This window comes from Parasteatoda tepidariorum, chromosome 8 (genome assembly GCF_982258835.1).
Source record: "Parasteatoda tepidariorum strain Cologne lab strain chromosome 8, Ptep-v5.0, whole genome shotgun sequence".
NCBI classification, from domain to species: Eukaryota; Metazoa; Arthropoda; class Arachnida; order Araneae; family Theridiidae; genus Parasteatoda; species Parasteatoda tepidariorum.
In genome coordinates this window covers 3,838,208-3,859,159 of record NC_141762.1, presented here as the reverse complement: position 1 = coordinate 3,859,159, position 20,952 = coordinate 3,838,208, and the positions used below count along the sequence as shown (strand labels likewise).

General features: G+C 31.7%; 2 protein-coding genes across 2 annotated transcripts in view; one reads left to right on the top strand and one right to left on the bottom strand.

Annotated features, from left to right (window-relative positions):
• The window catches only part of LOC107452393 (uncharacterized), a 91,740-nt gene that overhangs the window by 10,121 nt on the left and 60,667 nt on the right, over positions 1 to 20,952 (top strand).
• LOC107452394 (longistatin) lies at positions 2,767 to 20,283 on the bottom strand. Its single transcript, XM_016068857.5, has 5 exons — positions 20,215 to 20,283; positions 17,303 to 17,522; positions 14,071 to 14,157; positions 7,967 to 8,088; positions 2,767 to 2,982 (listed from the first exon to the last, which is right to left on the bottom strand). Exons 2-5 carry the CDS (start codon positions 17,470 to 17,472, stop codon positions 2,858 to 2,860), a joined length of 504 nt encoding a protein of 167 aa, XP_015924343.3. The 5' UTR covers positions 17,473 to 17,522; positions 20,215 to 20,283; the 3' UTR covers positions 2,767 to 2,857.

Genomic DNA, 20,952 nt, shown 5'->3' with positions numbered 1-20,952 from the left:
ATGTAATTCTAGTAGCTACTAATTCATTGTGTAATTTATATAAATGTTTGTAATAAATAAGAAAAAATAATATTTTTATTTATTTAGAAGCGACGGGTTAGTTTCAAAGGAGGACGGGTACATAGTTGGACAAGCCGTCCTCGGGGACGGGTAAAATTTCTGAGTTTTTTCGAGCCCTGGTATGTTTCACGCCCATGAGGATAAAACATTTTTATTGAAATGTGAGCAAAAATAATGAAACTTTTTAAAACTTAGGTGCGCATGCTATTAATTTTTTCAAAAGAGCATTTTGAGCCATGGAGATTTTCTTCAAACGCGCATCTTTAGTTTGTATTCATTTCTAAATCACATATTTTGAGCTCTTTCCATTTCTTTAACCGCAAGTTAGATTAATTTTTTTTTTTAAAAAAGCGCATTCAAGCTCCATTTTCTAAAACCCGCTTTTCCATCATTTCTCCGAACACATATCGACCAGCATTCAGTTTTCCTAATGTGCATTTCGGTCTTTGTTCATCGTCATAAACGAACAATACATCCATTTTCTAAAAGTTGAAATTCAGAGCTATGTCTAAAATAATAAAAATCGTTGACTAATACTTACTTGTTTAAATGTTTCAAAATTGTAAAATTGCGAAATATTATTATTACAACAAATACTATTATTATTAACAAAAACTAGTTGTTGCAGAAACATGGAATTATACATTTAATCGATGGATTGAGTTAATGTCAATTCGTTTCTAACTGAAACACTATTGATTTCTAAGGGAAACATTTAATTTCAGGATACTCACGAAATCAGAACTTTATCTTTAAAAATTCATACAGCCAGTTTTTATTTAACGAGAAATCGTTCCATCTACATATATTTTAAGTTTTTTTTATTTATATATTTTTTTATTTATCTTTTTTTGTTTATAAAAAGCAAAGGAAATGTTAGTTCCGACTTTTGAAACGGGAGTTATAAATATTAATCTAGAAATCCAATAATTGGGGAAAATTTTCAATAATGCATTTTTTTTATTCTTTGTTATTTTAAGGAAACTATGAGTTTCGTTATAGTTTTTTTTTTCGCTTTCTAATAATTAAGGCTGTTTTTCGAAAATTCTTTTGTAATAATAAATAGTGTAAACGCTCTTTGAAACAAAATCGATTGGTGCCAAACAAAGATTCTATTTTCAGTCATTTTTCATCTTACGTAACGGCTAATTTTTTAACAAAATAAAGATTAAGATTTTATCACTATTAAGCTTGAAAAGAATCACTTAAAAAAGGGATAATTATAATTTTTCTTATTATTAAATATTTCATTTACAAATTACAAAATGTGAGATACATTTTCTTGCGTTATTCTATGATTTTCAGTGTCGATAGTTCGACTTTTTGTTCGTCAGAATAAAATATAAAAAGTAGTTTTGAATTGATGCTTTCTAACTGAAATATCCAACTGAGACCTGAATTATAAATAATACCAGGGAACACTATTTTGTCTCAAAAATGGGTTGCTTTAAAAAGAAAATTGAAATCCTAAATACAATAAATATTTTTTTAAAGATAACTTCAGTTATTTATAACTATTATATTAAAAAGTTATAAATTTTAATTTGTAACATTTTTTGCATATTGCAGGACATTTTAATAGTTCATTTCTTCAGATTTTGGTTTGAAACAAAATCCACTCGACTCAAATAGTCAGATATTTATGTATTCCACAAAACTGTTCATGAGGTTACATGTAACGAATCTCTTAACTTTTTTCATTATTTTGAATTGTGATTGAAAACTTCGACCAACGGAAATGAATCGAATTAATCCAAACTTCATAAACATCTATCTGTCCATCGTTTCATTTTCCCGTTGCTTTTTCTTCACGCTATTTTTTCCTCTTTGCTTTTCCTCCAAATTTTGTTTTTTCCCTACTCTGTCTCTTTTCCCATTTGCTTTCTCCACAAATTTTGCTTTTTCACCACGCTATTTCTCCACTGAGCTTTTTCCGCAAATTTTCTTTCCTCTCATTATTTCTTTTCCCCTTTTACTCTTTTCTAAAATTTGTTGTTTTTTCTTTCTCGGCTCTAATTCTTTGCTTTTTCCCCTCTCTAGGACGTTACAGTATGGTGTTGGAATCAGTGCTGGATTGAGAGTACGCGGGGCCCTTAAATAAAAAAATTTTTTCTCGTATATTTTTTATTTATTCAAATATAAAAGTTTTTATATATCTTTTCATTTAAGAAAGCATAAAAATAAATAATAGTAAATTAAATTTTACTTTATTTTGTTAAATTAGAATTAAAAAATAATCATAACATTTTGAAAGAAACTGAAATTTATTAACACTTTACAAAATCAACGCTACTATAAAACTGGTATTCAAAAATCTTTTTTTCTGCTCTTGTGATCAATCTCTATAATGTTAACTCATCTATAATGTTATCAAAGTTAATTTCACGGAGAACATCTTAATTTTTTAAAATTTATTTTCAAAAAATCCATTTTAAGGGGGCCCCTAATCATTGGGGGTCCTAGTCTGCCCTAATGGGTAATCCGGCACTGGTTGGAATATACTGGTGCGATAAAAGTAAGATTTGCCGAAACCATAGTAAAGGAGAAAGGAAAGTATGGAAATCGCATAACTTTTCAGACGTCATAAAAACTCGAACATTCCATTCAAGAATCAATTTATTGTTAGTTAAATATTATCGTTGGGATAAAAACCTTCATAAATAACTGTTTTAATAAAATCAAACCATTAAAGTTTTTCCTGCTAAGGATTAGTCAAACACACTTTTTTATTATTGATGGAACACAACAGTTGAAACATATGAAGAAGAAAAAAATATTTGTGAAACACGTGATTTTTTTAAGTTTCTGTTTTTTTGTTCATCTCAGCTTCTCTTTGTTCTTGTTGCAAATGAGACCTAAGTTCACCGTAATTTATAAAACCATCATTGTTGTCATCAACCTTCATCAAATTTTCAATCATCTCTAAAAAAAAATACAGAAAAATAATCAATGATAAAAATGGATTTTTAAAAAAAATTAATTTTCATGGCCATGTTTCATTCGAGGATTTAATTTTGAAGGTCTAGAACAGTGGTTCCTGAACTTTTTTGTCTCGTAGACCCCTTGCCATGTTTTTAGGTTTGGGTAGACCCCCTGCTTACCTGATATTGATTTTTTGGAAATTTATCAACTTCAAATGTAATTTTGACAGCTGGTACAGTGCTACTCGCTGTGAAAGATTTAAATTTTTAACTGTAGTGAAGTGTAGTGTGAAAAACTTTAAAAAAAAAACACATGTTAATTTTATACATTTATTAATTAAATTGAAACTAATTTAATTTAATCAATATGTAAATGGAATAAAATAGTGTACTGTGAAACCAGTACTCCGCTAGTAATATTATAATAGCGGAATTAAGTTTGTATACAAAACCATAATAGTGTATTGTCTGTCTGTTTATTACGTTTTCACGTAAAAACTAAGCCAGGGCTGTCCAACTGCAAAGGGCCCACGGGCCAGAATTCCGGTCACTGATCACCTGGCAGGCCGCAGTTTGAAAAAGTTGAACAATACCCTCTTACCTCGTATACAATAACAATTAATAGTTGAATTATTAATTATAAAACAATGGAACAGAAGGATTATAAAACAATTTGCTTACATTTTAATGGGAAAACTGAGGCCGATCAGCCTGAATAAGAAGTTGGCGGGCCACATGCGGCCCGCGGGGCGCCAGTTGGACAGCCTTGAACTAAGCAAGTGATCCTGAAGCAGTGATCTTGTGAGTAGATAAAGTTGGAGGTCTAAGTTGACACAGGATAGGCTACAATTTACCGCGGAAAAATACTTTCTTGTTAGAAAATAAAACCTTATCCGCAGAGAAAATAAAAACGTAAGCGGGTGGAGCTGCAGGCAACTGCTAGTTTATAACAAGACTAAAGAGAATAGAAGGACTAGTTCACTCCTTTGAAGAAACTCTCTCGCCACGCCAAACATCCGATTTTCGCCTGTGACGTCACGGTGGCGCATAGCTTGCTCTTTTACTTCAAGAACGATGCGTTCGGTTTAACTAGCTTTAACTAATATTGAAGCATTTATTTTTGTGACATATTCCAAGATATTTTTCTTTCTATACTGATTTTTCTCAGTTTTGTGAAGTGAATTACAAAAATTTAAAATTATTAATGAAATGCCAGTTTGTGCGATTGCAACTTACAAAAATTCTGATAGAAACGCAAAAGGAAAATATATAATTTTCCACGTGTTCCCTAAAGTAAATGAGCAACTATGTAAAGAATGGCTTCAACATTACAAACGAAGCGACCCAGTTAATATTAAATATGCACGAATATGCTGTAAGCATTTCTTAAAGCAAGATTATGAAGATGATATGAGAAATCGCTTGCTTGGATTGCTGATTAGAATGATTTTAAAATTGCTCTAACTCTACCAAGTGCTCTCTTATCTAAGGGAGGACTAATTGTTCCGTCAGCAGCATGGATGGAAGTGTGTCAGGAATTTGAGAATATTTTTTTAAAGTGTGCATGGGACAGAAAATAAAAAAGTGCCATCAAAGAATTTATAAGTGAACTAGAGGGACGATATCCCACAGTGAATAAAACAGCAATACTCTTATTTTAAATTTCAGAAATTTTAAAAGAATTCGCCATCTAAATTGAAATCGCCCAGCTTCTTAAAAAAAAAAGAAAAAGGCAGACAAAAAAATTAAAAAATGAATAAGTCAAGGAAAATAAAAACTTAAATGAAAAGTATAGATAATTAATAGTTAAAATTTTCCTAGTTTCATAAAGTAGGTTTCAATGTAGTTATTCTAAACATTTATTATTTTTTTAATTATAATATAATTATTTTTTATTATAATTATATTATTTTAAATTTAAATATCGATAAACAATTGTAAGATTTCTAATATTTTCATGAACCTAAATTATTATTCTGTTAGAATAATTAGCGTTTAAGGTTGTTGCTTCCTAATGATTAAGTATAAACAAATTTCCATTAATAGCATATTTTAAAATCAAGATTCTAAATTTAACCTAACTTTAAAAATTATTGTTATCGAACAATATGCAGCTAAAAAATTGTTGATATATGCATTAAATTTTTTTTAATAATAAAAGTTAAAACTGAACATTTTAAAATAAAGTATTTATAGCGTAATTTACGACACCTAATAAAATATTTTTATTAGTTTAAAATGGTATTTAATTTAATATTTTGGCCAAGAAAATTTTTGAAAACTATGTTTTTGAAAGAAAATAATATATTAATTGCATAAAGTTTGAAAGCTAATATCAAGAAGAAGTCGAACTTATTTTTACAGAGAAAATGATACTAAGTTTTCATAATATCTTCGCTTGCGATCACCGAGATCTATGTGCAGCGTGACGTCATGAGGAGGAAAATCGCAGCTTCAGCTCTAAGAGCGGAATGAACTAGCCCTTCTATTCTCTTTAGCCCTGGTTTATAATAATTCAGTTTCATATATCAAACAATAATCCTAATAACTTAAATTTTAATAAAATTTTTACTTCATAACTACTTTTATAAATTATGTAGAATGTAGATAGATATATGTCTTTATTATAAGGTAGTATAATGTAAGTAAATAAATACTATCAGTGTATGTTGATTATTCCAGTCATGAAATGCCAAAATTAAAAGGTACGACCTATTTATATGAGATCCACTATCGTTGACCCCCATTTTCATTTCACGGACCCCCAATTTTTCTTTCCCACTTGACATGGACCCCTTTTTCAGGTTGTCGTCGATATAGACCACTTTGGGAATCTCTGGTCTAGAAACAAGATCTTTCTTTAACTTAAAAGTTACTTCATTACAGACCGAAATGGTATTAATCATCGGGGGTGATATATCACAATGAAATGAATCGCTTTAAATTTTGGTTAAGAACAAAAAATATATTAACCCTTTTACTGTCGTATTCGCTACAGTGAAGAATCATACTGATTTGAGCAATATTGCTCACTTAAATAGAGAGACTTAGGACATACTCAATTGCAAAATATTAAGACTGTTTAAAATCCTTTTGACGAATCAACACTTTCTATCATTTAGACTGTTAAAATTACTCTTTTTATTGTTCTGGTTAAAGTCAGTTTTGACTAGCCAATATTACAACCATGATAGTAGAGAATTGAGTACTTGCACTTCAAGAAGAAGACCTTCCATATCCATGCACGTGACCTATGACGTCAGCCACTCTTTATTAGCAAAATGGCGCATTAAAGTTGAGCTCTCTACATAAGTTGGGATGTTAATTTACAATAGGTTAACTAAATACGTATCGCAGATCGAATTCTTTCTCGTCCACTTCTTTTACTTAATTTAGATTTACTATTTGTTTATTTATTTTATTGTAACCGTAACATATTTTTGTGTTTTGTGTACCTGGAAGCTCCGATGCATAATTAGTTTATGTTCCACGTGGCTACGTGCCTGTCTTTGCGTTAAGCCTCTTTGTAAATATATAGTGAAGGAATTGAAATCGTTGTAAAGAATTTAGAATGTGTCACTTAATTGATACATACTTGACGGGCTTGGCTTGCTCGTGAACAATTAACCCAACAATCAAGCATGCAGGTCACAAGATATAAAACAACATACCTAGCTGGAGGCTGAAACTGAACTAATATTTTATTATAGATTAGATATTATATTTATGACAGCACTGCTGCCATCTATATCAGCATTTGTGCTGCCATCTATGTACAACATGTTAAACTAACTCATTTAACAACTCGAAATGGAATGGAAAGAACAGTTGGCAACGTAAGCAAATGCCACATTTCAACAACCAATCAGGATCGATTTACCCACAGTACGTCACTTGCAGGTATCCAGTTCAAGTGAATTTTTGTTTTTTGTTCGGTGATAGCTTGTTTTCCTATTTTTATATTTTACTTCAAATCGTATACTTTTGGAATCTTGTTTTTCCATATCTAAAGAGATAGTGATAAACAATTTTGACATCTTATTTTCAAATATCTTTTTATAAATAAATATTAAGCTCAATGGAGGAGCAATTTTTGAAGTACCTACTAACTGCCTTGTTCATTCTTTTTTCCACCATGTAAGCCGCGAAAGAGTTTCTGTCTCTAGAACAAAGGTTAATTCACGCCGAGGAAAATAAAAAAAAGCCACTGTTCAAGTGTCTTACACTGAAAGTGAAAAGATGGTTCCAAACTATATATACCTTCCTGCAGTGAAGAATTATCTAGTTTTTAAAACGGACAAATAATTCAAATATTTTAGAAGTTATGAAATTTTTTTAAAAAATCGCTAATTAGGTAACATTTTTTCACCTACATGAAAATTTTCAAAATCACTGTATTTTTTCCAGTTTTTAAAAATTTTTATGAGCCCAGATAAGGTAGCATTAGAGTAAATTTTTAAATTTTAAAAAATTAGACCACACACGCAAAACTGTGGCTTTCCTCCATATTGACGTTTTGCGCCATTTTCAAAATAAGCATAGACACACTGGCTAAACTTGACTGAACAGTAAACAGTCTGTTGCAGACTCACAACTGTTTTGAAAATAGCATATTATGCGCAAGAAAAGGAGCATAATTACATATAGCGACGGAGCCTTCTGAAAACGGTCTTAAGTAATTTTGCTTTCTGCGTAGAATGACCCGAAAGTAAACCATCCATTTTATTGCTATGTGAAGAAAGTGAAATATGTTCCTCATACAAATTTTCAACTTTTTAAACAATATGCTTATGTTGTTGTTGTTCATTTACGTCGCACTAGAGCTGCACAATGGGCTATTGGCGACGGTCTGGGAAACATCCCTGAGGATGATCCGAAGACATGCCATCACAATTTTGATCCTCTGCAGAGGGATGTATGCTTATGGACAAGATGACAAAAAGATAGAAAACCCTTCAAAAATTAGTAGTATTGAAATTTCATACCTTCTATTTTTTCTGCCGTGCGTTCTTCATTCACTGCATCAGTATTATGCTCTAAACTGTGAGAGAGCGCCACTCTAAATTCAATACCATCCAGTCCGCCATTGTTATCAAAGTCGTGCATCCTTAAAATATCATAATGTACAGAGTCCTTTAATTACTTTCGATCTAATTATTATAACAACCTTACATTTTTTTTATTTCAAGTTCAAATCTGAATATTACTTTTTGAAATTAAGGAAACATGCTATTTTCATTTGTATTAAAATACAAGGGGGCTAAGCCCCTCTTTCGCTGCAGCTCACAGACCCCGATGCAATAATTGCTGTTTCCTGGCAGAAAACAGTCTCTCTACTGAAGTTAAAATTATTCACTTAACATGTATGTACTAAAAGGAATTCCGCTTGCTTGTGCCTCCACTTCCCACGTCCAAATACTATTATCTATTGGCATTATAAAGATTTAGATCTATTGGTGAACGGAAGTAATCATTTCTTAAAATAACATTTATGTTGTTATATTGTTTAAACAAATTTGATGAGTTCTCCACCGTAATTTGATATTCTCGTTTTCCAAACGGACGGATATATTAAATATACTATTTTTGCTGGCATCTCAATGCGCATGAAGCTGATCGCTTAGTTCTAAATCATTTAACAGATCTCTTAAAACTGTCATTTATAAAAGTTTAATGTTATTTGCACCCAAGTAATAATTGTAAAACGGTTAGTAATATTAGACCACCTTTCAAATAACTTTCTCTTAAAATATTTGTCGCAGAATTACATTATAATAATCATACTAAAAAATAACAATTCTCTTAGTTTTAAACTCATGAATTAAAAGCGTATTAATTGTTAAATTAGAGATGCAAAAATATTTATAGAAAAGCAATACCTTGATGACTCCTAATTAATTTAATTCTAATGACAACCAGAACAATATGGAAATGAATGAGGAAACACTGGATCCTACCACGTGATTTTCCGACCGATAAAAATGCACGGACAACAATGGAAAACTGTGACATCATCATCAGATTTTTATATTCTAGTAAGAAACGTGCTAATCAAAGTACTTATTTTATTAGAACCAATTTGTTAACTTACATTTTATGCTGACTATCCCAAACTCCAAATTTTATTTGTAATTTTCATTAAGATTAATTTATTTTAATTTTGAATCTACATAAGTTTTAAATAAATTCTGTTACATAAAAATAACTTGAATTGATTCCTTGCTCATTTTGTATTTTAATTATATTTGTACTAAATTCAAAATAGTAACTTATGTTTCATTCAAAATTTGCACAAACCGTGTCGCATTCTTACTTTCTTAAATCGAAATAAATAAGCAGTGAGATAAAATTGTTTGTTTCATTTTGGTCATGCTCAATTTGTTGTTGACCAGACGTCGACTACTATTGAAAATGAAAGGACGAGTCGTATTGTTTTCATTTCATTAGATTTTTCGCGAGCATTACTAGGTATATCTTTCGTTAGTTGTACTATGGATTATAATTTTGAAGTCACATTATTAAACACAGTTGATCCATTGGGTGCTTGCACTTCAAGAAGAAGAAGATCACGGATACCCACACATGTAACCTATGATGTCAGCGCCAGCTAATCGTTTATAAGCAAAATGGCGTGTTAAAGTTGAGCAAAGTTTCTCCACATAAGTCAGAATTTTAATTAACGTGAAGTTAAATGAATACAGCTCCGTAAAGCACATCAAAATATAATTCTCTCTCGTCTACGTCTTTTCTTTATTATTTGTTTGCATCTTTTACTACAACCGTGATATATTTTTGTTTTGTGCACCTTTGATACATAATTATTTAGTTTATGTTCTACATGACTTCATGTCTGTCTTTGTGTTAAGTAAGAAATATATAATGAAAGACTTGTGAAAGAATATTCAGTTAAGAGAATTGATACTTGACGGGCTTGTCATACCCAAAATAGAATGGAAAGAACAGTTGCTAACGTAAACAAATGAAACGTTTCAACAACCCCTCGAGATACCCTCACTAAGTCTCTTGCAGGTTATCTCATTGCGACGGATCGGCTGGGTTATGCCAAACAATCAGAAATTGTACTTACCACTAAATTTATGGTATACTTTTATTTTAATCACGTGCCTGATAGAAAAAATACTTGTAATTACTATTGATTTCGATTAATTTAGTTTAATGACTCTTCTTACATTTAAAAATATAGCCGATCATCTCTTTTGTTACACTAATGATTATATTTTCTCGTACTAGATTCAATCTTTAAAGTGCTTCACTTAATGGATTGAATAGTTTCTGAGTTATCCAATTTTTTGTTAAAACTTTTGATTCATTTGAAATTTAATTTCTCTAGAACTATTCGACCTATTTCTCTCAAATTATTTTGTTATTTAAAGATACATTCTTTCAATTGATATAAGAACTTGTATACCTTACCATTCTAAACTTTTTCGACTGTAACTATATAAATTAATTAAAAGTAATAAATATTTCTTAAAATTATTTTTTACTTGGAATTATATTTGGATAAAAAATTTTTACAATTGTGCGCAAAAAAATATGTCGATTCCCTTAAAAAGTGTTCGATTTATAGCGAAATACGCAAAGTGAAATTAACACTGAGGGATGTGTGTTTCCTTATTTGCCCGGTTGCTGGGAGAGGTTTTAATGATCTCTCCAAAAGGTTTTCTCCAACATGAAAATTGCGTGCCTCTCAAAAGAGGCTATAAAAAGAGAGTTTCACTCTCTACTTAGCTCTCTGGGAAAGGCAAATTTCTCACAATACTTGATCCAGGAGTTCCCTTGTCCTCTGGTTCAAAATGACAAGGCTATGGAGTTTAACTTTAGTAGTCGTAGGCTCACAAAATTGGGTCGACGACTTTAGCCGAAAAATGCGTTGTCACACTTCTTGTTAACCCTCTTTCTTCCTCTTGTCTCAATCTATTTCACCCCTTTCAAGCATTTATGGACTGTCCCCGATTTATAACAAATTACCTGGAATAATCTTTAAATCCCGATCATTGTGAAAAAACAGAGACCGTTTTGTTCATTACGCGAAAATAAATAAATAAACGAAGCACTCTTTTTAATCTAATTTTTACGTGCTAGTATATGCAATCTTAATGGGTTGATACTTCAAATATACTGTTTCGTTAGAGCAGACGTTATTGTAAGTTACGAAATCAAACACAAAGAATCTCTTAATCTAATTCTATAAAAAAATGTAATGATGGTGTCGCAGTTTTCTATTGTTGTCAATACATTTTTATTGGCGGGAAAATCACTTGTTAGGATCCAGTTTTCACACATTCATTTTCATATTGGTTTGGTTGTCACCAGCATAAAATGAATAACAGTCTTAAAGTTATTGTTTTCCAATAAATATTTTTGCATTCCTCATTTAAAGGTATTTACCTGTACTGTTATTACCTGTACTGCATTCATTTTGTTTGTTTTCTAAATTAAGAGTTTAAGAAATTTTTTTTATTATTATTATTGTCAGATTTTTTTTATCGTTATAGTTGTTCTTTATTATTGTTAGATATTATTAAATCGGTGTCTGATCTTATTAACCATTTTACAATTATTTCTTTTTCGTGCAAATTACATCAATGTACTGTTATGAATGACTGTTAAAGAGATTCGTTAAATGATTTGGAACTTCACTTTCAGCTTCATGCGCAAAGTGATAAATGTAATAATTGTATTTAAAATATACATCCGTTCATTTTGTAAGTAAAAATATTAAATTGCAGTTGTGAACTCACCCAATTTGTTATAACACTATACTTTTAATTTTATTTCAAGAAATGATTACTTAAAAAAATGATTTCACTTAAATATCGTAATAGTAAAGGGAGTGAAATATTTGGAGGCACAAGTGTTCTTCTTAGTTGAATAATTTCAACTGTTTCATGACAAGAAATTATTGGGAATCAATTATCGGGGAAGGTGAGTGGGAACAAGCAGGGGCCCCCTACTAAACATATATTTTTCGACCGATTATAATTTCTGACCCTCAAAAAAGAGGGGGTTGCCGTAATCAGGGAAATAAGGTCCCCAGACCCTGATTATCCCCTAGGTCCACTAGGCATGGGCCTAGGGCCCACAATTTCTGTTTTGCCTCAGAAATTAGTAAAAAGTCCTCATTATTACTGTTTCGTTTAAATACTGAAAGAAACAGTTTTTCTCAAAAAAAAGGTTTTTTTTAAAAAATTTCAAATTTTCTTTATATTCTGATACAACCAAACTCATGCAAATATTGCACTAATCTAATTCGAAAGTACAGCTGAATTTCAATTAGCGCAATTTTTACGCAAGCGGATTACGCGAATGCAACGAGAATGTACATTCGCAGTTTCTTATAAATGATGAGTGTCAACAAGAGCTATATGCTTATTCTTAACAAATATGTAAAGCTGTAGACGGAAGACTACGATCCTTGTTGTTGATGTTTTAAACTAATTAGCATACTCCTACACTATAAAAAGTTTGATTTATTTGAGAGTTTTTGAGCGATGAAACCTAATAATCATTCTGGTAGCGCTAAATGAAAGAAAAAAAGCTTTAATGATGAGGCTAACAAAAAAAAGAAAAGAAATTCGTCATCAAAATACTTCTCTGTTGATAAAGTGGAGTCCTCTGTCTCTGATGAAGCTGCTCTCATTGAGAGTTTGATTAAATTTTTTGTTTGAGAGTTTAAATTGAATTCACTGAAAGTTTAAAATGTACCAATATTTTGAATATAACTTTTTCATTGAATATGAATTTTAATGCTTTAAAATATTTTATATCTAAATAAATTATTATTCAAACGTAATTTAATAATCTATGAGTAGATATAATTTTTGTTCTTCTGGATATTTCTTCCGTGTTGAACTGTATTTTTTAATATAAATTATAACCTTGTATATAAATTATAACTGTAATTTTTAATATAAATACCTTAGCATACATGCTGAACTTATCGTTGCATCTAATGAAAGGTGGGCTAGCTTTGTGTTGGTTTAAGTACTAAATAAAAAATAATTACAGCTTACAATAAAAAATAGTTCAGCTAATCACTGATTTTTAGCAAAAATCATTAATTTTAATTGACATATATAACATTATTATTATTATTTTTTTTTAATATTTTGCTTTAAATTATAGATGCGTGAACTTTATCTTAGAAAAATAATCTTCAATTGTCTGCTATCCAAATTTCTTAGAATGCTTCTCTTGAATCATACAGTTTAGTAGATTCTGCTTTATTGCTAGGACTACTCTTCAGTAATTTAATATCAAAATATTTTGTAAGGGGCTCGGAAAATTTGGGGATCCTTGGACCTGAATTTCTCTTGATCGGTCTCTGATTGTCCCGCCCCCTTAGAGAGCGATCGACAGACCCCTTAATAATAATTTTACTTTTTGAGAATTCCACCCTATCTGAAGAATTAAGTGAAGGAAGCAGTTTTGCACACTATTTCAAAATTCCTTTATCCAAAAATATTTCCACATGAAAAATATGTTTTTAGAATTATTTACTAAGTAGCTTTGTAATTTTGAACCCAATCCAGAAGACAAGGGAACTCCTGGATCAAATATTGGGAGAGATTTGCTTTCATGGAGGTCTTTTTTATAAAACTAACCCGCATTTGCTTTACGAGGGGAGGAAAACCTCGAAAACCTCCCACGGTTAGCCTAACAGCAAAGGGGACTCTAACTCATAATTTGTCTACTACTGAGGATATTTTCTGTGGTCGGTGCGAGCTGGTTGCTGAATTCAAATCGATTCACCATCGTTGGGATTCGAACCCGGTTCACCTCATTAGGAGGCGAGTGATCTATCCCCTAAGCCACCAAGACTCCCACTTTACTCTTAATGATTTAGAAGGCTTCACGACTCTCGATTTTTTAATCTTATTATGCATTGGATTTTCAGTAACCTCGCACAAAGCAATGAAAGAAGCTTGTCCTTCTTTCAAGCATTGTTATCAGGTATACCATCTCCTGATTTTGAGGCCTCCTAATTGATTCAGTTCAAGCAGTGGATTAAAAGAAAAAGGATACTTGAAGTATTTTAAGTATTTAAAAAAAATTGATTACGTACCTAATCATGTAGAATAACATTTCCAGTTGTGAGAGTTTACCCGTGGTTTTTAAGTCCATCATTTCTTTTATGTCATGTTTTATGTGTCTGAAACATAAGAAGGATAACAAATTAATTCTGTTTACACTGCCTAATATTAGTTTAAGAGTTCGTTCTATATGTATTTGGCGATATTGATACAATATTAGAAAGCACTCATTTTTGCTTCTATAATCGTGTGAGCTGATGAAAAAATTATATCTATTATTTTCCGGAGTTTTATTATTATTTTTATTTTCCCCTTTTTTCATTGTTTTGTAATTTTTTCCATGTTTTCACTACATTTTGAATTTATATTAATATATTGTTAATTTGCTTCGAACTAGAGCAAACAGACAGTGGTTAAATTATTCCAAATCTAGATAAGGAGTAGTTACTATTCTCAAATTGTTTGCCATTACTGTTTTATAGACTCTCTTTAACAGCAATACTCTAATAAAGTATTGCTGTTTGCTATAGCTGAATACTCATATTGATAGATACATTTACGGCTATCAAACAATTAATTTACTCTCGTTATAAAACATTATTAGGAATTAACTGTGAGTACTCTTACTAAATAAGAAGGCAAAATACACTTTAAAATTTTTTTTACGGTGCCAAAAATTAAATAGTAATTAAAACAACTAATCAAAATGGTACATGGAGTTGCAATGATCAGCAAGCGAAATGATTAGGTTTAAATTTTTTTCGCAATGGAACTAAATTTGTGATTCTAAATCTGTTTTAATAGAATAAAGCACTTTCTTCCTATTTACAAACACAAGTTAAATAATACTATGTGTAGTTAATTTCCCTTTTGGTAAGTTAAATTTCTGAAATGTTTTTTAGATATTCATGTAATCCGCATGTAATCAGATTTTAAAATAATCCAACGTAAGCAATTGGGTGCTTGCACTTCAAGAAGAATATCACAGATACCCACACATGTGACCTATGACATCAACTCCAGCTGAACGTTTATAAGCAAAATGGCTTGTTAAAGTTGAGCTAAATTTCTCCACATAAGTCAGAATTATAATTAACGTGAAGTTATAAATACAGTGCCGTATCGAGCATCGATCTTGTTGAAATATAAATTTTTCTCGCCTATGACTTTTATTTAACTAAAATTTATTCCTTGTTTATGTATTTGGACATGGGAAGTGGCGTTAATCTACGTTCTTACACGAAAATTCTTACATTAAGATTTCAATTCTTTCATTATATATTTCTTATTTCACAAAGACAGGCTTGAAGGCACGTAGAAAATAAACAAACTAATATTTCTCTTTTGATATGATCATTCGATATCGCATTTCATCAGAACTGACGCAAGCGTACTGGAATTTTTTTATTTTTAATTTTAATTTTATTTCCAATGGCAGATTATAGACAGTAACAGCATACATAAACATCTGAAAATAAGAACAGAAACAAAAGATTCTGCAACAGAGTCTATTAATCACAACATGTTTCTAGCTTCCCAATAGCGTTCAGTGATAGAATTCCTGCAAAGGGCAGGACAGCGGAGACGGTGCGTGGAGTCCATGTCCTCACCAGAACTGCAAAGAGTGCATACCGGGGTAGGAACGACACCAAATCTAGACAGATGTTTCCGCAGACAGTCATGATCGGTGGCCAAGCGGAATTCAGTCACCGCTCTTCGTCTTGGGCCACTTCGCAAATTTAGGATGGTAGCCCTCCAAGACTTAGTAGAAGTACGGTCGATAAGTTCTTCGTGAGCTCAGGTCTTAAAGGTCCTCTTAATAAGCTGTTTGATGGAACAGAAGGGCATAATGTGCGCAGAAGTCTAAATAATGAAGGCCCCCTTTTTTGCTAAGTAGTCTGCATTTTCATTACCCGTAACCCCGCAATGGGCAGGAACCCACTGGAGAACTATGGTTTTCCTAAGGGATGCTAGGTATTCAAGTTGGAGGCGGCAATCCAAAATGTCTTGAGTTAAGGGATTATTTAAGGATGCAATGGCAAGCAAAGCAGCTCTTGAGTCACATAGGACAACAGCTTTTTGAAAAAGATCGATATGTTGCTTGCTAAGGATACATTTTAAACATGCTGGCCAAATGACACAATGACCCCTTTTTCGATCTGGGTGACAGACAGGAGGGTCCGATGATATCTTTTATCCCATCCCCAACCCTCCTTATGACAAGAGTGGGATATTTAATTGGGGGAAGTGAAAGTAGTGGTAAAGAGGTCATTTCTCTATTCACTTTTCTTTCTTTTTCAGTGCATAACTTTTTTTTAAAAATCTCAATTACCGTTGATTTTAAATTATTTAGTTTTATAGAACCACACTTTAAAAGCATGACTATAAACATAACATAAACTTGGTTTCAAGTAACTTAAGAATTGGGTAAAGTAGTTTGCCCATTCTAACACGTTCACACTAATTATTTAGTTTATCTGACATAATAAATAATTAATTATCAAAGAACTTGTAGTTAGTACTTTTTTTTTAAATCATGAGAGCTATAAGCTATCAAACATTATTGAGGTTACTTTTACCCTTTGATCAGGACGAGATTTATCCGAGAGCAAACCGACACAAGTGGTAATAACCAGGACGGTCCGGTCTCTACATTAACAGAGGTACACTTTTTTGTTAATGAAGCTTTTAATAATCTTAACGTTATTCATTATGAATATTTGTTAATTCTTCCCATTTTTTGTAAGTATTTTTCCTTCGTGTAATTTTTGTTTTCCTACTTCTTGAAATACGTTTTGAACTTTTCTGTACATTCAATTATTTGTTACTTATTACCATGGCTAAGTGCCATTATTTTTTCTCTACCTTAACATGTGCCATTATTTGTTGCATACATTTGTTACATCTCGCACAACAATAACACAACACATAATTTTTCCACAGGGAAATATGCTTTGGCTTAATTGACACTTAATTTAATATCATTCACTTACTCCAAATTTCGCATAATACAGTCCTCAATTTTTTTTTCACAGCGAAATTGGCTCTGGTTTAATTAAAACTTAATTTAATATCATTAAAATCTCGCCCAATACAACACACAATTTGTTTATTAAAGAAATTGGTTTTAGTATAAGGTTTAATTATAATATTATTAACTTATTCCAATTCGCGTATAACAATAACACAAAGCTGAATTTTTTTTTCCTTAAAGGAATTGTCTCTGAATGAATTAAGGTTTAATTTAATATCATTATAACTTACTCCAAATCACGCATAACATGTTCAACTCCCCACTTTCTTTTAAAAAAATCGGCTCTACTATCCAAATCATTGTCCTCTCCAGGAATCCAATGTCCAACGGTACTGTATTCCACATCACTACTTACACTGCCAATGACAAACACCATAAAATGAAACCAGTACAATAACATCTTTAGAGCCTGCTTTTAAAAAAGAGTCATTCCATATTTTTAGTAGATTACTAGCTGACCCGGCAAACGTTGTTTTGCTATATGAATTATTTCTAGAGTATGAAAATATATTTTATTTATTATAAGTGCTTGCGTATGTGGTATATGAGTGGAAGAGCCATGGAGCGCGGTGAACGATGACGGAATGTGAAAATAACAACACACCAAATAATAATTTTTTAAATTTATGTCAACTTTTTTTAATAAATTATATATACAACGAATTCTGAAAATATTAGTCAACAATATTAATCTCTTAGTGCAATGGAGTGTACTATATTTTTTGTCATTCCATCTCCAGCTAACACAAATAAACTGGATGATTTGCCCACTCGAGAGCATGCCACGTATAATTGTCCGTGTGAAAAGCATGGTGTGCTCGAATCTAAGACACAAACAGGCATTGTTTGGCCTTTTCATTGCAAATGCCAATCTAGGGGAACTGAATGCGTTTAAATTGAATTGGCACATATGTGGGTATAATAGAGATTCGTGGAAGTAACATACTTTCACCCCGGAATTTGTCATTTAAAATAATGACTTCGATAACGTTGTTCATTAATTTTTTAACGACTAATCGCTTGCGTTGCACAGCCGTGGTGGGTTCAAATTACAAAGCAAAATAACTGGAGATCCAAATTTGAGTACTAAATTATGCGGTGGTATGCCTGGTAAATCCAATGAGTTTAAAAACTCTGTTGGAAAATTTGCAGCTTCAATGGGATCGCAAGCTGCATCAACGGATTTGTATGTCACCACGTTACCTAGCAATAACTGTTGTATCTTCAGATTCAATTCTTTGACGCCCACATTTTTTACTGCTAAGACCGCCCTTTCAGCCAACCACTCATGATGAATGTATTTCGTGTGTATATCGGGAAATATTAGGTTAATGAGAGCATCTTGTAAATCAATGATTGTGTAGAAATCGTCCGATAATTTTATGCATCCAGTCTGATCTTTAGTAGTTTTTCCATCACCGATATCTAACAATTGTTTTGAGAATGTTTCAGCAGATGGATCATAAAGCATTTGGACTCGCATATTTACTTTTAGTTGAACTTTTTCAACATTACGCTACAGTGGAGATGATTTCAAGCAGGAATTGATCTCATGATCGTACGTTGAACGCGGAATGACGGGAAGTGCTTGTCTGAAATCACCTGAAAGGAGTAATAGAGTGCTGCCAAATAATTTGTCATTGTTTTTTATATCTTTTAATGTCCTGTTCAACGCCTCAAGCGAATGTTTGTGTGTCATAGTGCATTCTTCCCAGATGATAATTTTACAGTGTTTCAACACTGTGGCCATAGACGATTGCTTTTTTATGTTGCACACTGCATCTGGGTTGTTTTGAATATTTAGTTGCAGCTTAAATACTGAATGAGCTGTTCTGCCTCCATCCAATAAAGTTGCCGCAATGCCAGATGATGCAACGGCCAACGCGATGCCATTATTTGATCATATTTCAGCTAGAATTTGCGAAATAATAAATGTTTTACCAGTTTCACCTGGTGCATCCAATAAAAAATCCACCTTGTCCTGTCGAAACTGCGAGCATAATGCGGTCATAAATGTTCCTTTGTTCCTCATTCATTAGTGGAATATTGCGAGTAACAATCGCTGCCATTTCTATCGTATTGTATTGAAGGTCACGATTCATGTCAGTGTTTAATAAATCAGATGCACTTTGATTTCGAATCAGATGCTTTCGATGGATGCAGAATAGTAGACGAATTTGCTTTGCAGTACAGTTCAATGCTGCTTCAGCAATCATACATTCCTACTGGTTGTCGTCTTCCAGTAAGCCGAATGCAAGGCATGCATTTTTATACGTTGGATGCTGATGTCCATTGACTTCACGTATATCTTGAAATGACAATGAGCCGGTGACATTAACCAACAACAGTCGAAAATAAAAGCACTCAGTCTGCCTTGTATTGACTTTAAATACTCTCCCCAAGGCGTTTGATTCGAATAAACCGGGACAGGCATCAACCGGCGTGCCTTGCTCGCGGGGTATCCATTTTTTTTGTTTGAGACCATGTGAAATAGTGTGGTACTTCTGAGTAGAGTAATGTCCGTGCAAAGGCACCAAAAGCATCCACACGATTACACAATTAAAAAAAAAATTCTGTGAGTGTAGTTTTTGGTGGATTTATAGCTCTGTCAATCGCTGTCTCGCTCGTGAAATATACGCTCTGACCGTTTTCAAGATGGACGGCTAAATGAATAACGGTTGGATCCCGTTCATGAATTGGGAATACAAAGATGCGCCAAACAGCTTCATTGGAGCTGATGCACCGGCCAATTTGGTACAGCGTTATTTCGTCGTTGTTATTCACTGGAAGAGCAGTCACATTGGTATTTTCAACTCGAAATACTGCCATGCTTGCAAATATATTTGATGCTCTTCTTTTAAGGGCGAGCATAAGTATTAGAGTTTAATATGACTTGTTGCAACGTGCGTGAATATTGTTTTTTAATTGTTATGTTTCTATGTCTAGCTTGGATTGGAATACGATGAAATAAAGATATATTTAAAATATACGTTAAATCTGTCCAAAAAATGAAAAAAAAATTAGTTATAAACCTATTCTCATACCTACTGAATATACATATAAAATTTCATCAAAATCGATCCAGCCGTTTAGGAGGAGTTTAACCACTAAAACTGTGACAAGAGATTTTTATATATATAGATGAATCGAGAAGCTGAGTTTCAAAATCATTTTTACGGAACATCTGTCAGAGTTATTGTTAAAAGCATGTCAGTTATAGATATTTTATGATAAGTTTGCTCAGCTTGGATACAATAATCTTTAACCTTAATTCCGTAATATGTTTTATTATAGTATTTAGGCAGCAAATGCTGATGTAGACGATTTTCAGATACTTTTATTTACAAAAAAAAAAAAAAAATTGTTCTTTGAACACATAATGAAATGTTCTGCTTTCAGTTTGAAATATTTCCAGTTTAAAAAAAAACACATTGCTGTTTTTCTTTTAACGTTTAAACATATAATTTCACGAGTAAAAGGAAATATTTTTCTCACAGTTTGAAATGTTTTTAAACATACATTCGTGCACGTGTGCGTGTATGTATGTATATATATACTCCAAGAAAACAAAAAATTAAATATTCAAAACAAAATTACTAAAAAAAATTAAACTTTGAAGTATTTAAAAAAAAAAATGAAATTGCCAGAAAACAAGACAACGAAAAGATAACGATTTTATCATAGTCAGCTCACCCGATTTTATCCGCAAATTAGATTGCTTTCTTATATTGTATTAATATATCCCAAGCGAATTAAGTCAAAACAATATTATTTTCATTTCAACAATGTTTTAATTTTTTTTTTAATTTTTCTTATTTTCTTTTTTTGTTTATCTCGCTTTTCTTTAATTCTTTTTTGTCTCTTTCTTATATATATATAT